Raw genomic sequence first — 14,472 nt, 5'->3', positions numbered from 1 at the left:
ATGTGATTGTACTTTGTTCTTTTACAGCACGCATCCAATACTGTGTTATAGACATGAATTTATGCTTTGAATCAGACACAAAAATTGCATTCTTTTCTTAGATTCCTGCTCCAAAACGAGGAGAAATAGTAAGACAGATTGGCGATGCCTTGCGGGAGAAGATCCAAGTACTAGGAAGCTTGGTAAAGTATTTTTGTAGTGTATACACAATTCTTTGAGTGGAGAATAAGGCTGTCATGCTTTTCTGTATATAAGATTGTGAGGTTTTTTTTTTTTTTTTTTTTTGAGATGGAGTCTCGCTGTCACCCAGGCTGGAGTGCAGTGGTAAAATCTTGGCTCACTGCAGCCTCCGCCTCCCATGTTCCAGCAATTCCTCTGCCTGAGCCTCCTGAGTAGCTGGGATTACAGGCTTGTGCCACCACAGCTGGCTAATTTTTTGTATTTTTAAAGTAGTTATGGGGTTTCATCATGTTGGCCAGGCTGGTCTTGAACTCCTAACCTCAGATGATCCTGCCTGCCTCGGCCTCTCAAAGTGCTGGGATTACAGGCATGGGCCACCACACTTGGCTAGAAGAGTTTTTAAGAAAAGTAGTTTATATTATATTATATTTTATTTATTTATTTTTGAGATGGAGTCTTGCTCTTATTGCCCAGGCTGGAGTGCAGCGGCGCGATCTTGGCTCACTGCAACCTCCCCCTCCTGGGTTCAAGCAATTCTCCTGCCTCAGCCTCCCGAGTAGCTGGGATTATAGCTGTGTGCCACCATGCCCAGCTAATTTTTGTATTTTTAGTAGAGACAGGGTTTCACCATGTTGGCCAGGCTGGTCTTGAACTCCTGACCTCAGGTGATCTGCCTGCCTTGGCCTCCCAAAGTGCTGGGATTACAGGCATGAGCCACTGTGCCCGGTTGTACTTTATATATTTTAAAAATTCTTTCCTTAGAGGAAAGATTAACAAGGTAGACAGGAAAAAGTGAAGGCAATTCTTGTGTTTTAAAATTCTTTGGAAAATAAAACAGACTGTCTTCAGTTTATTACGTTTACAAAATATGTTTCGATTCCCCCTTTCTTTAATGTTTATAATGTGAATTCTGTTGGAAAAATTCTGCTTGTCGTTTTATATTTCTAGGTGTCTTTGGAGATGGGGAAAGTCTTAGTGGAAGGTGTGGGTGAAGTTCAGGAGTATGTGGATATCTGTGACTATGCTGTTGGTTTATCAAGGATGCTTGGAGGACCTATCCTGCCTTCTGAAAGTAAGCAGTGAAATTAGTTAAGCTGAGTTTTGTACTCTGATATACAGAGCTCCAAAAAAAATAAAATACCCTGGCTATAGACTGCAAAAGAGAAATTTCAAGTGGCATAAATATGTGAAAATATCCTCAATCTTTCAAAGAAATGCAAATTAAAACAGATGAAAATGTTAGATCAGGAATCTTTTTGTTTTAAAGATAAAACTTAATGTTGGCAAGTCCATGGGTAAGACACTTTTAACTCATCTGTAAAGTGATTTGGAAATATACCCAGAGAGCTCTAACTTTAAAGAGCCCAGTTTTAAGAATCTAAGTAAATAATCTGAAATAAGACAGAAGTTATGTTTAAAGAAGTTCATTGTGGCATCAATAAAAAACATTAGAAATGACCTAAATGTCAAATCAATAAGGGGAAAAAATCTAAGCCAATTTTGGTAGACTATTAGCATGTACTAAAAATAATGTTTCTGAAGGTTGTCTTCCCCTAACCCACACTTTTATGGGAAGGTTTTATTTACTTATTTTTAAATTATACTAACGTTAATTTTTTTGAAGAAGCGATAGATTCATATCAGAAAATAAGAAAGCAATAAAAGGGTGAAGGATTAAAAGTTTCCCTCCTACCCCCGTAACTAAGCCATGGTACCCCATGGAAGTAGTGAATGCTTTCAATTTCTTGTGTATCTTTTTTACATTTTGTAGGATCTTGCTGTGTTGTTCAGGCTGGTCTCAAACTTCTGGCCTCAAGTGATCCTCCCCTTCAGCCTCCCGAGTAGCTGGGATTATAGGCATGAGCCACCTTGCTAGGCCCTTGTGTATCTTTTTAGAGCACATACAGCCAAATATGTAGCAAACTATGCATTTTTTTTTTTTTTTTTTGAGACGGAGTCTCGCTCTGTCGCCCAGGCCGGAGTGCAGCGGCGCGATCTTGGCTCACTGCAACTTCCGCCTGCCGGGTTCAAGCGATTCTTCTGCCTCAGACTCCCGAGTAGCTGGGATTACAGGTGTGCGCCACCACACCTGGCTAATTTTTGTATTTTTGGTAGAGATGGGGTTTCACCATCTTGGCCAGGCTGGTCTTGAACTCCTCACCTCATGATCCATCCGCCTCAGCCTCCCAAAGTGCTGGGATTACAGGCGTGAGCCACTGTGCCCGGCCGCAAACTGTACGTTCTGTTTTATACTTTTATATTCAACAATAAATCTTGGAAATTGTTTTTTGTTTTCTTTTTTTGAGACAGGATTTTACTGTCTTGCCCAGGCCAGAATGTAGTGGCATGATCACAGTTCACTGCAGCCTCAACATCCCTGGGATCAGGCGATCCTCCCATCTCACCCTCCTCAGTGGCTGGGACTGTAGGTGCATGACACCATACCTGGCTATTTTTTTTTTTTTTTTTTGTAGAGATGGAATTTTGCAGTGTTGCCCAGGCTGGTCTCAAACTCCAGGGCTCAGGTGATCTGCCGGTCTCAACCTCCCAAAGTGTTAGGATTGCAGGTGTGAGCCACTGTGTCAGGCTTGAAATTGTTTTCATATTATTCAATTAAGGGGCTTCCCTCATCTGTGTTTGCGGCTGTCTATTTTGTTATAAAGAGACTATAATTTATTTAGGCAGCTCCCAAATGATGTATATGTAGGGTTGTTTTCAGTGTTTTGCTATTACAAGCTGTTCTGTAAGAACCAATCTTATACTCTGAGGTTTTAAACAATGAAGATAATAAGATGACAGCAAGAGTAAGAAAAAAAAAAAAAGCTGGATAGGGTGGCACACACCTGTAATCCCAGCACTTTGGGAGGCCGAGGCGGGCAGATCACCTGAGGTCGGGAGTTAGAGACCATCCTGGCCAACATGGATAAACCTCATTTCTACTAAAAATACAAAATTAGCGAGGCATGATGGTGCGTGCCTGTAATCCCAGCTACTCAGGAGGCTGAGGCAGGAGAATTGCTTGAACCTGGGAGGCGGAGGTTGCAGTGAGCCGAGATCGTGCCATTCACTCCAGCGTGGACAACAAGAGCGAAACTCCGTCTCAAAAAAAAAAAAAATGAGGTTACGAGTGTAAGCGATTTGTGATGTTTGCAATGTGGATAGAGCAAAACAGGTGACTGTATGTCTGCATTGGCAATGCTGGGATAGAAGTGTATGCTAAAGTGGTAGCAGTGGTTATCTCTGTGGCAGAATTATTAGTAGTGGATTTTCTTCTATTTTTCTGTATTTTCTAAATTTCCATGATGGTTATTAGGTTACATTTATAATCAGGAAATAAATATTTTTCAAAAAATCATATTTTTCTCTTTTTTCTTGGAATATTGAGTAAATTCCCTACTTGTAGAAAGTGGGGAGTCTTTTTAGTTCTAATTAAGGACAATTAATGTCCTTAATTAGATATCTAGCAATGATTCCCATTATCCAATATTAACTTTATGTCATTGAACACTTTCAAGAGTTTGTTTCTAGCTAAGAAAAGTTAATAGGCCCACCGTGGTGGCTCACACCTGTAATCCCAGCACTTTGGGAGGCAGAGGTGGGCAGATCACCTGACTCAGGTAGGGAGTTTAAGACCAGCCTGACCAACATGGAAAAACCCCATCTCTAATAAAAATACGGATTAGCTGGGCATGGTGGCACATTCCTGTAATCCCAGCTACTCGGGAGGCTGAGGCAGGAGAATCGCTTGAACCTGGGAAGCGGAGGTTGCAGTGAGCCGAGATCACGCCATTGTTCTCCAACCTGGGCAACAGAAGCAAAACTCCGTCTCAACAACAACAACAATAACAACAAAAAAGTTAATAAACCTCCAATTCTGGGATATGTACATGTGCAAGCAGGTAACTATTTGATTTATACCTACTATGATGCCTGCCTCACAATTAAAATTTTTCTCAATTGCTTGCACATTTTTGTTTGTTTGTTTATTTGAGATAGTATCTCTGTCACCCAGGCTGGAGTGCAGTGGTGTGATTATAGCCCCTTGCAGCCTGGACCTCCTGGACTCAAGCAATCTTTCCACCTCAGCCTCCTGAGTAGCTGGGATTACAGGCACATGCCACCAAGCCCAGCTAATTTAAAAATTTTTCTTGTAGAGACGAGGTCGCACCATGTGGCCTAGGCTGGTCTAGAACTCCTTGGCTCAAATAATCCTCCTGCCTTGGCCACTCAAAGTGTTGGGATTGTAGGCATGAGCCACCACACCTAGCTTACACTTTTTTTTTTTTAAAGCAGTTTTCTCATCTATGTAGAGGCTTTGGGGTGACTTTGGCTTTATTAATTCAATAAATGCTTATGGAGCATCTATCAGGTGCCGGGTAATCTACTAGGTGATACTCGAGCTATAAGGCATAGTCCCTGTCCTCAAGGGATTTATAAGATTATAAATTATACCTTAGAGTGGGAGATAAATAAACAGGTAATTATATCCAGCATAATCTAGCATGGTAAGTAATATGAGGGAGTAGACGGTAGGATGGTGGGCACATAGATGGGAGCCCCTAACCCAGCCTCATGAGTGCAGTTGGGGAAGGCCTCCAAGAGAAGGTTAGCCAAGGTAAGGTCCCAAATGGGACAAAAAGGAGAAGGGGTGGAGTGCTGGAAGTTGTTTTAAAGAAGGAAGAAGCCTGTGTTAAGGCTGAGAGGGTCTGGCTTATTTGGGGGGATTGCATTGCTTCAGCACAGCTGGAGGGTGCAGTGGTAGGGCAAGTAGAGTGGAAAGAGAACCTCGGGAAGAGACTTTGTCTGACAAGGAGATTGGACTTTATTCTGAGAATAGGTACAGTAGGTATCCAAAATCCAGAGGGTTATAAGCAAGGGGGTGACATCAGGGCAGAGATGGGAGGGCAGGAGAGGAGGAGGCAGGCCCTGCCAGGAAGAGGCTGTGCCAGCACTTCATCTCTAGGGATTAAGGTGCCTAGATTAAGGAGGGCCCAGGAGTGAGGTGCTGCATCTGGTATGGTCCCCCCATCCTAGCTAGCAGTGTGAGTGTGGCCAGAAAGACTGATGGCTGGGACAGCCACCTTTCTAGTTGGTCTGTGGTTTTAACTGGGAGTTGTGAACCATGGTATTCCTGTGGTATGGTTCTATACTGTCCAGCTGCCTTTAATTAAAATAAACACCTTGTGGGATTATGGGTGACTTTAAAGTTTGTATTTAAAATACAATATTTTTGTTTGTGTTTTCTTTTTCTTTTGTTTTCTTTTTTTTTTTTTTTTTTGAGACAGGGTCTTACTCCTCTGTTGTCCAGGCTGGAGTGCAGTGGTGCAATCACAGGTCACTCCAGCCTCAACCTCCTGGGCTCAAGCAGTTCTCCCGCCTCAGCCTCCCAAGTAGCTGGGACTACAGGCATATAATCAATCACACCTAACTAATTTTTAATTTTTTTTGTAGAGACAGGGGTCTTGCCCTGTTGATCCAAGTTTCAAACTGAGCTCAAGTGATTCTCCCGTCCTAGCATCCGAAAGTGCTGGAGATGGTAGGCATGAGCCACTGCTCCTAGCTTATTTGTAATTTTAGTTTTGTTTACAGTGAATGTAAAGATTTGTGTAATTCATTTTATTTATTTATTTATTTTTTGAGACAGAGTCTCCCTCTGTTGCCCAAGCTGGAGTGTAATGGCTGGATCTCGGCTCACTGCAACTTCTGCCTCCTGGGTTCAAGCGATTCTCCTGCCTCAGCCTCCCAAGTAGCTGGGATTACAGGCACCTGCCACCACCCCCAGCTAATTTTTGTTTTTTCAGTAGAGACGGGGTTTCACCATGTTGGCCAGGCTGATCTTGAACTCCCAACCTCAGGTGGTCCACCTACCTCAGCCTCCCAAAATGCGGGGATTACAGGAGTGAGCCACCACGCCCGGCCTGCGTAATTTATTCAACTTATATATAATTATTAGAACTCCCCCTTCCCATCTTCCACCAATAAATGAGCCACCTTGTCTTGAATTCAGAGAAGTTGGCCCAGGGATTCATCAGGTAACATAAAGAATATGGGAGGCCAGGCGTGGTAGCTCACTCCTGTAATCCCAGCACTTTGGGAGGCCAAGGTGGACGGATCACTTGAGGTCAGTTTGAGACCAGCCTGGGCAACATGGTGAAACTCCTTCTCTACTAAAAATACAAAAATTAGCTGGGCATGGTGGCACATGCCTGTAATCCCAGCTACTCAGGAGGGCGGGGCTCGAGGATTGCTTGAACTCGAGAGGTGCAGTTGCGTGAGCTGAGATTGCCCCACTCCACTCCAGCCTGGGTGACAGAGTGAGACTGACTCAAAACCAAACAAAACAAAGAACATGGGCCGAAGCCCCTGTGCCCTGGTCATGTTCTGCCCTTTGTGATCATACCACCTAGGGCACCCATCATCTCTAGAAAGTGTCCTTGTCTCCTAGGTACACTGATACTGCTCTGATCTATGCAGAGTTGCTATGAAGATCAGAGGCATAATGAATATCATTATGATTCACAAGGTAGTATAGTAATAACCACTTTTGTTGTACATTAGTTAATGTACCGATATCCCATGGCTGTGTAGCAATTTCCCACTATGAGGCATCTGGAATCTTCTCCGGTCTGCTGTACGTTTGTTTCTATTAACTTGATGGGCATTAAATTAACATGCTTCTGCATGTTCCATCCTTTTCCTGTCCTCAGGACCTGGCCATGCGCTGATTGAGCAGTGGAATCCTGTAGGTCTGGTTGGAATCATCACGGCATTCAATTTCCCTGTGGCAGTGTATGGCTGGAACAACGCCATTGCCATGATCTGTGGAAATGTCTGCCTCTGGTAAGACCTGCTCACTTTCCTATTTAGTAGTGAGTGATAAAAATAGCCGTTTCTAGATACTGCTACCTCAGCCTGTTGAGTAACTGGGATTATAAGTGTGCGTCACTACACCTGGCTTCTTCAATAAAACTTTATTTTATTTTTTTGAGATGGAGTTTCACTCTTGTTGCCCAGGCTGGAGTGCAATGATGCGAATTCAGCTCACTGCAACCTCCGCCTCCCAGGTTCAAGCAATTCTCCTGCCTCAGCCTCCCAAGTGGCTGGGATTACAGGCATGTGCCACCATGCCTGGCTAATTTTTTGTATTTTTAGTAGAGATGGGGTTTCACAATGTTGGCCAGGCTGGTTTTGAACTCCTGACCTCAGGTGATCTACCTGCCTCGGCCTCCCAAAGTGTTGACATTACAGGTATTAGCCATTGCACTTGGCCAATAAAACTTTGATAGTGAACTCCCAAGTAATTCTGAGGCAGTTGGTCAGTGTTCCCATTTAGGTCTTAAATTTTTCAACTCTACAAAATATCTGATAGTAAAAATGTTATATTGTAGATGGCAAACAGTTACTTGTTTTTTGCTTTTGTGTTCAGTGGAAGAAATTAAATAAGGAAAATCAAGACAATTGTCTTTAGCTCATTTTGCTTGCATCTGTTCCACTAGTTATTAAATTGTTTTAAATGTGTGGTACTCAGTTGAATGTATTCAAAAACTAACTGTAAAATAGGACATATTTGGGAGGACTAATAACTGCATTTCTTATTTTAACAAGAGAAAAAACTCTGCTTGTCTACAGTTCTTTTTTTTTTTTTTTTTTGAGACAGAGTCTCGCTCTGTCGCCCAGGCTGGAGTGCAGGGGCGTGATCTCGGCTCACTGCAAGCTCCGCCTCCCGGGTTCACCCCATTCTCTTGCCTCAGCCTCCCGAGTAGCTGGGACTACAGGTGTCTGCAACCACACCCGGCTAATTTTTTTTGTATGTTTAGTAGAGACGGGGTTTCACTGTGTTAGCCAGGATGGTCTCAATCTCGTGACCTCGTGATCCGCCCGTCTCGGCCTCCCAAAGTGCTGGGATTACAGGCGTGAGCCACCATGCCTGTCCACAATTCTTTAGCCCGCAGGGCACTGATATTTTCTGACTGACATGGTTTGGTGGGAACTAGCCCCGAGCTCTTTCAGGGTTCTGCCCCATGTTGTGAAAGGAACTCATGTTTTCCAACTTTCTAATCTAAAAAGGTCCATTGTGTAGTTTTCCTCAGCTCTGAGTTTTCCAAGGAAAGTTTACTTAATGCAGCACGTTGGTAGATTTCTGCTTCACTCTGTTCCTATAATTGGCTGAGGTTAATGTAGTGATTCCTGTGATCAGTGCAGCAAGCTGATTCAGAATTGCTTGGTGCCATTTTTATGTTCATGAAAGTTTTGTTGTTCCTTAGGTCTCAAAGACACCCAGCTGAAGGTCAGATTTCTGTTTCAGTTACTAGACTCACTTGTTAGTTGTCTAATTGGACAGAGCTTTTTCTCACACTTTTGCTTCTGTTTGATAATAAAAGGTATTTATGGTTTCCGTTAAATAAGTTTTTCTTTTTTTGTTTTAACCTTCTTAAGGAAAGGAGCTCCAACCACTTCCCTCATTAGTGTGGCTGTCACAAAGTAAGTACATATGGCTTTCTTTTTCCTGGGTATGCAATAATATTGAAAGAGTGATTGATAGGCCCTGACTTTTTAATCTGATGTCAGAGAGTCACATAGCATGGAATTTGGATAACCTCTTTCTCCTTTGCTTGTAATATTATTTTTATATACAGAGTGCTTTCAGTGCCATGTCATTTAATTTAACTCTTTGGAAACATGCCAGATATTGACATATTGATTGAACTCTTGCAGACATTATTTTGTCACTTTGGAAAATAAAAGCATCTTCAGCGGAAAGGAAATTTTTGCAATTTAGGAGCTGTATTTTCTCACTATTCAACAAGTTAATGGTTTTGGGAATAGATTTCTATCCAGCTAATACTTTTATTGCTTTTGCTTAATAGAGTGTTAACAAAACTGATTATTATACTAATCTGCTGATTCATCTAACACTAAAATGTATCGCATCTTTTGGTTAAAAAATTATTATTATTTTTTTTTTGTGGTTCATTTTAGCTCAACACTTAGAGTTGCCTACAGCAAATTTCTTTCTTTTTTAATTATACTTTAAGTTGGTTAAAAAATTATTAGTGCTTTACTTATATTTGGGAATTTGGCAGCTCTGGTTAAGTCATAAAAGCAATGTGACTGATTTGTCATTCTGGAATTTGGAGGATGTATAGAGTTAGGGTGCCTTCCCATGTAAGATTAGGATGTACCTTTGATGTTCCATTGCTTACGTGGTCTGCATTCTGATTTCAGAATTATTAGTAGAGAAATTGGGGTGGAGTCTGTGGGCAAGAGAGTTCTTCATATTAGAATATTATTATTATTATTTTTTTTTGAGATGGAGTCTTGCTCTGTCACTCAGGCTGGAGTGCAGCGGTGTGATCTTGGCTTACTGCCAGCTCCACCTCCCGGGTTCACGCCATTCTCCTGCCTCAGCCTCCTAAGTAGCTGGGACTACAGGTGCGCGCCACCGTAGCCAGATATTTTTTTTGTATTTTTAGTAGAGATGGGGTTTCACTGTGTTAGCCAGGATGGTCTCTATCTCCTGACCTCGTGATCCGCCCGCCTCAGCCTCCCAAAGTGCTGGGATTACAGGCGTGAGCCACCGCACCCGGCTATTACTATTATTTTTGAGATGGAGTCTCGCTCTGTCGCCAGGCTGGAGTGCAGTAGCGCAATCTTGGCTCACAGCAACCTCCGACTCCCTGGTTCAGGTGATTCTCCTGCCTCAGCCTCCCGAGTAACTGGGATTACAGACATGTGCCACCACACCTGGCTAATTTTTTGTATTTTAGTAGAGATGGGGTTTCATCACATTGGCCAGGATGGTCTCGATCTCCTGACCTCGTGATCTGCCCGCCTCAGCCTCCCAAAGTGGTGTGAGCCACCATGCCCAGCTAGCTAATTTTTATATTTTTAGTAGACATGGGGTTTCACTATGTTGTCCAGGCTGGTCTTGAATTCCTGACCTCAAGTCATCTGCCTGCCTCGGCCTCCCAAAGTGTTAGGATTACAGGCATGAGCCACTGCCCCTGGCCTAAAAATAAACCCAAAAAAACAACAACAAAAAAAACAAAATCCAGCAGAATAATTAATGTGGAAGTAGTGAACTGACTTAATTGTTACGAAGTAGCTGGTTAAAATATTGTTCATTTTGATACTGGTTTTGCTTTAAGCCTTTTTTTTTTGTTTGCGTTAAATGGTTGAAGAATTTGAAATGTTCATGTAAGAGTTTATATGCTGGTTGATAGTTTTCAAAGCATTGAAAATGTTACTTGCTTTTGTAATAGAAGATAATAAGTAAAATGATGCTACATTTTGCTGGAATTAACTAAGGGTGGGTGATGCAGTGCTACAAGGAGGTCTTTGTAAATTCAACTAAATTTTCAGATTCCTAAGATGACCACAGGCCACATATGGTTCTTCTGTGTATTCAGAAGGATATAGGACAGGAGCATAGCTTGTCAGGAGGATGGCATCAGGTATTCCTCTTTAATCAGTGTTCTTGTTGCAATCATACAGGTACAAGAAAGTGAGAGCCACATTGTAGAGGTGTGGGGTTACCTTGGCTTAAAGCCTAATGCCCCACAGAAACCAAAATCTCTTGTAACAATTGTAGCTTTCAGGGGCCACAGGGACATGCAGTTACAAGTGTCACTGCACTCAGTAAAGGCCAAAAGGCATGGCATTCCCATTAATAGCTCATAGATATTCAGTTCAGATGGAAGTGACCAGGCAGGGGTCATTTTTACCATAAGCCGGGTTGTCTAAGAAACACTGCCGACACTCTTTTGACACTTATCAGGTAACGTGGAGAACAGTGCTAGAGTTCAACTTCAACTTAGATTCTCATGCCTTAGGGGGAGGGGTTTGTTAACCTTTACCCATAGGCACAAAACAAAAGCCTTGCCCTTAAAGAGAGTGCAGTCTACTTGTGCAGACAATATAGACACCTGGAGTCCCTGGGAAGAATTGTACATCCTGAAACCTGGTCTTGGACATGAGAGTTGCAGTTCATTATCCTTGATTGGATCCTGGATTGGAAGGAAGAAAGAAAACAGCTATAAAGGGTATTTTAGGGGAACTTAGGTGTGATAATGATACCTTTTCTATGAAAGTGAGCATGGGATTTGGGAGTTTTTGAAATTTAAACAAATCGGAAAGTAGCCAGTAAGTTGAGATGATTGATGAAAATAACCTTTGCTCTTTGGTCCTCTGGAAACTCAAAATGAATGGAATCCTTTTTCAGAGAAACCAGAATTATTTTAGCCATTTTTTTTATAACTCAAAATCAGATTTAAGTAGTATTTAAATGTATTTCTCATTTTAACAAGAGAAAAAACTCTGCTTGTCCACAATTCTTTAGCTTGCAGGGCACTGATATTTTCTGACCAACATGATTTAGTGGGAACTAGCCCCAAGCTCTTTCAGGGTTCTGCAGGGTGGCCCCAGCTCCTTCTTTTGTGTCTGTGGCATTTACTTTAGGTTTTGGGGATCCCTTCCCCTTCCCCAATTTGTGCTTTACAACTTCTCTAACTCTGCTTTGCAGAGATGTGTTTAAATCTCTTATTTGCTGGTGGTGACTACCTCTAATTTCCTTCATCGTTCTAGGTCTTATTCCTTTTTAATCATCATTTTAATAGATTTGTGTAAGACCAAAAAATAAATAAATAAATAAATAAATAAATAAATAAATAAATAAATAAAAGGCCCAGTGATCAGTTTGCTGTCTTGAACCAGATGTGTCCTCATAGTTTGGGAGAAAATACTTGAAAACAATGACAGTTTGAGCTACCTGAACAATGCTTTGTGTCTTCTGTTTATGTTCTATGTTTTTTTCTTCTTCTCAAGATTCTTTTTTTTTTGAGATAGAGTCTCCCTGTCTCCCAGGCTGGAGTGAGTGGCACGATCTCAGCTCACTGCAACCTCTGTCTTCCAGGTTCAAGCGATTCTCCTGCCTCAGCCTCCTGAGTAGGTGGGATTACAGGCTCCCACCATCACTCTTGGCTAATATTTTTAGTAGAGATGGGGTTTCACCATGTTGGCCAGGCTGGTCTTGAACTCCTGACCTCAAGTGATCCACCTGCGTCGGCCTCCCAAAGTGCTGGGATTACAGGCATGAGCCACCACACCTGGCCTCAAGATTCTTTTAGGACCAAAAAAAAAATTCTGCTAATAGTTTTTTGAAAACGGCATTTTCAATATGCGAGGAGAAATCTAGGTCTGAATGTTTGAGGACAGAGTCTGGTATAAGAGGGTTCTTAATGTTAGAAGTCCATTTAGGAACAGTTACTTAGAAATTGAAAAGTGGGCTGAAAAAGCAAGAGAGTAGTATATTTGAGAGATGGGAGAGAAAGTGGAAAAAAGGAGAGTCAAGTGGTTGGAATTTATTCCTTGTTTTTAAAAAAATGACTTAAGAAATTAAATTATTGCCTCAGTAGTTGCTTTTTCCTTTCTAGGATAATAGCCAAGGTTCTGGAGGACAACAAGCTGCCTGGTGCAATTTGTTCCTTGACTTGTGGTGGAGCAGATATTGGGTAGGTTACTAGGCTGAGAGCATCCTCTGTTGAAGGACCCCAGGTTGACCAACTAGAATCATCGTTACTAGAATAATGAACTCACTTATAACTAAGGAGTTGAGAATGGTTTTTGAAATCATATTATTATGGACTTTGTTGGGTTCTTATTTTATTAATGCCTAACCTCTATTGGAGGATGAATAAGAATTGTCTTTTTAATTGCCCATAGGTACTATTTGTAAGGTGTTTATATCCCGAAATAACAAACTGCTGTAATCGGGGGCAGCCTATGACTTCCTGACACTTGGTTTATCAAGGTGTTTACTTACAAAGAAAGCTATGAAATTGTAGTCTGGGGTCTCACTGCCTGCCAAGAACCTAGCCTATTGTCTGAGTTTCTCAGCTGACTGAAAAAGGGAACCCTGGGAACAAAGCCTCTTTTTAGTAAAATTGTTTTTTTCTTTTTTAATTGCCAAATAATTCACAATTCGTGTACCATAAAAATGCTCTTTTAAAGTGTACAATATAGTGGTTTTTAAAATATTCAGAGTATTGTACAACTATCACCACTATCTTATTGCAGAACATTTTGATCAGCCCAGAAAATAATCCCATACCCATTGGCAGTCTCTTCCCATCCCTCCATCCCTCATGCCCTGACAGCCACTAAAGAATTTTCTGTCTCTATGGATTTGCCTATTTGAGACATTTTGTATAAATGTAATAATGTAATATGTGGCCTTTTGTGTCTTGCTGCTTTTACTTGGCATAATATTAAGATGACATGGACTATAATTGTGCTGAACTGGAATGAAAGCTGAGGTTCTTACCAGCTTAGACTTTGATTAGGTGAGTTTTCCAGGAGTCAAGTCTTACAACCCATACTGGTGTGGCTAAAGCGTTAGTTTCCTCGCCTTCCAACACTTTTAACATACTATTGTACTTACTGGGCAATCTCAAAAAGGAGCAATAAGTTACTTTGTTTTTCATATTAATAAGAAAATTTTAGAAAATACAACTCCCACATGTACAATGCAGAGTGAAATATTATCTAAGTGTCATTTAAAACATGAGTTGGCCTTTGACTGTATTCTTGCATTCTAGGTATTTAGTCCTTGTGCTGGCCTTGCAATAGCTCAGATAATTATGGTAGTATATACAGGAGCATGTTAAGCAGCAGCCACTTTGAGTATTAGTGCTCATACTTGCTGGGTTGAACCTCGGAAGACTGACCTAGGCAATTGAGCCAAGCCGTCCAGCCCTACGTTAGACCGATGCTGTGGCTGCCCTGCTTGGCTCACACTGGACCCTTTGTAGCTGAACTAGGAGCAAAGAGGTTCAAATCAGTAGTGTCTGATTTGCATTCCTTAGAAGCAACTGGAAATCCTAGCATAGCCTTTGTAAGTTGGCTTCCATGAGGAATACTTTAGGATAGCGGTCCCCAACCTTTCTGGCACCAGGGACTAGACCTGGTTTAGTGGAAGACAGTTTTTCCATCGACCACGGCAGGGGGATGGTTTTAGGCTGAAATTGTTCCACCTCAGATCATAAGGCATTAGTTTAGATTATCATAAGGAGCATGCAGTCTAGATCCCTTGCATGCACAGCTCACAATAGGGTTCACACTCCTATGAAAATCTAATGCTGCTGCTGATCTGACAGGAGGTGGCACTCAGGCAGTAATGCTCGCTGGGTCCCCTGCTGCCTACCTCCTGCTGTGCAGCCTGGCTCCTAATAGGCCACAGACTGGTACTGGTCAGCATCCTGGGGCTTGGGGACCCCTGCTTTCGGATATTTCCCT

General features: G+C 42.0%; 1 protein-coding gene across 1 annotated transcript in view; it reads left to right on the top strand.

The window, feature by feature from the left end:
• ALDH7A1 (aldehyde dehydrogenase 7 family member A1) overlaps positions 1–14,472 on the top strand; it is a 51,486-nt gene that overhangs the window by 11,895 nt on the left and 25,119 nt on the right. Inside the window, exons 4-8 of the mRNA XM_003259902.4 lie at positions 102–182; positions 1,129–1,252; positions 6,888–7,020; positions 8,617–8,661; positions 12,612–12,689. Coding sequence (XP_003259950.3) covers positions 102–182; positions 1,129–1,252; positions 6,888–7,020; positions 8,617–8,661; positions 12,612–12,689 — 461 coding nt within the window. The remainder of the gene's footprint in view (positions 1–101; positions 183–1,128; positions 1,253–6,887; positions 7,021–8,616; positions 8,662–12,611; positions 12,690–14,472) is intronic.

This window comes from Nomascus leucogenys, chromosome 2 (genome assembly GCF_006542625.1).
Source record: "Nomascus leucogenys isolate Asia chromosome 2, Asia_NLE_v1, whole genome shotgun sequence".
In the NCBI taxonomy this organism is placed as follows: Eukaryota; Metazoa; Chordata; class Mammalia; order Primates; family Hylobatidae; genus Nomascus; species Nomascus leucogenys.
The sequence above is the reverse complement of the archived record's forward strand: the minus strand, read 5'-3'. Positions and strand labels throughout refer to the sequence as shown.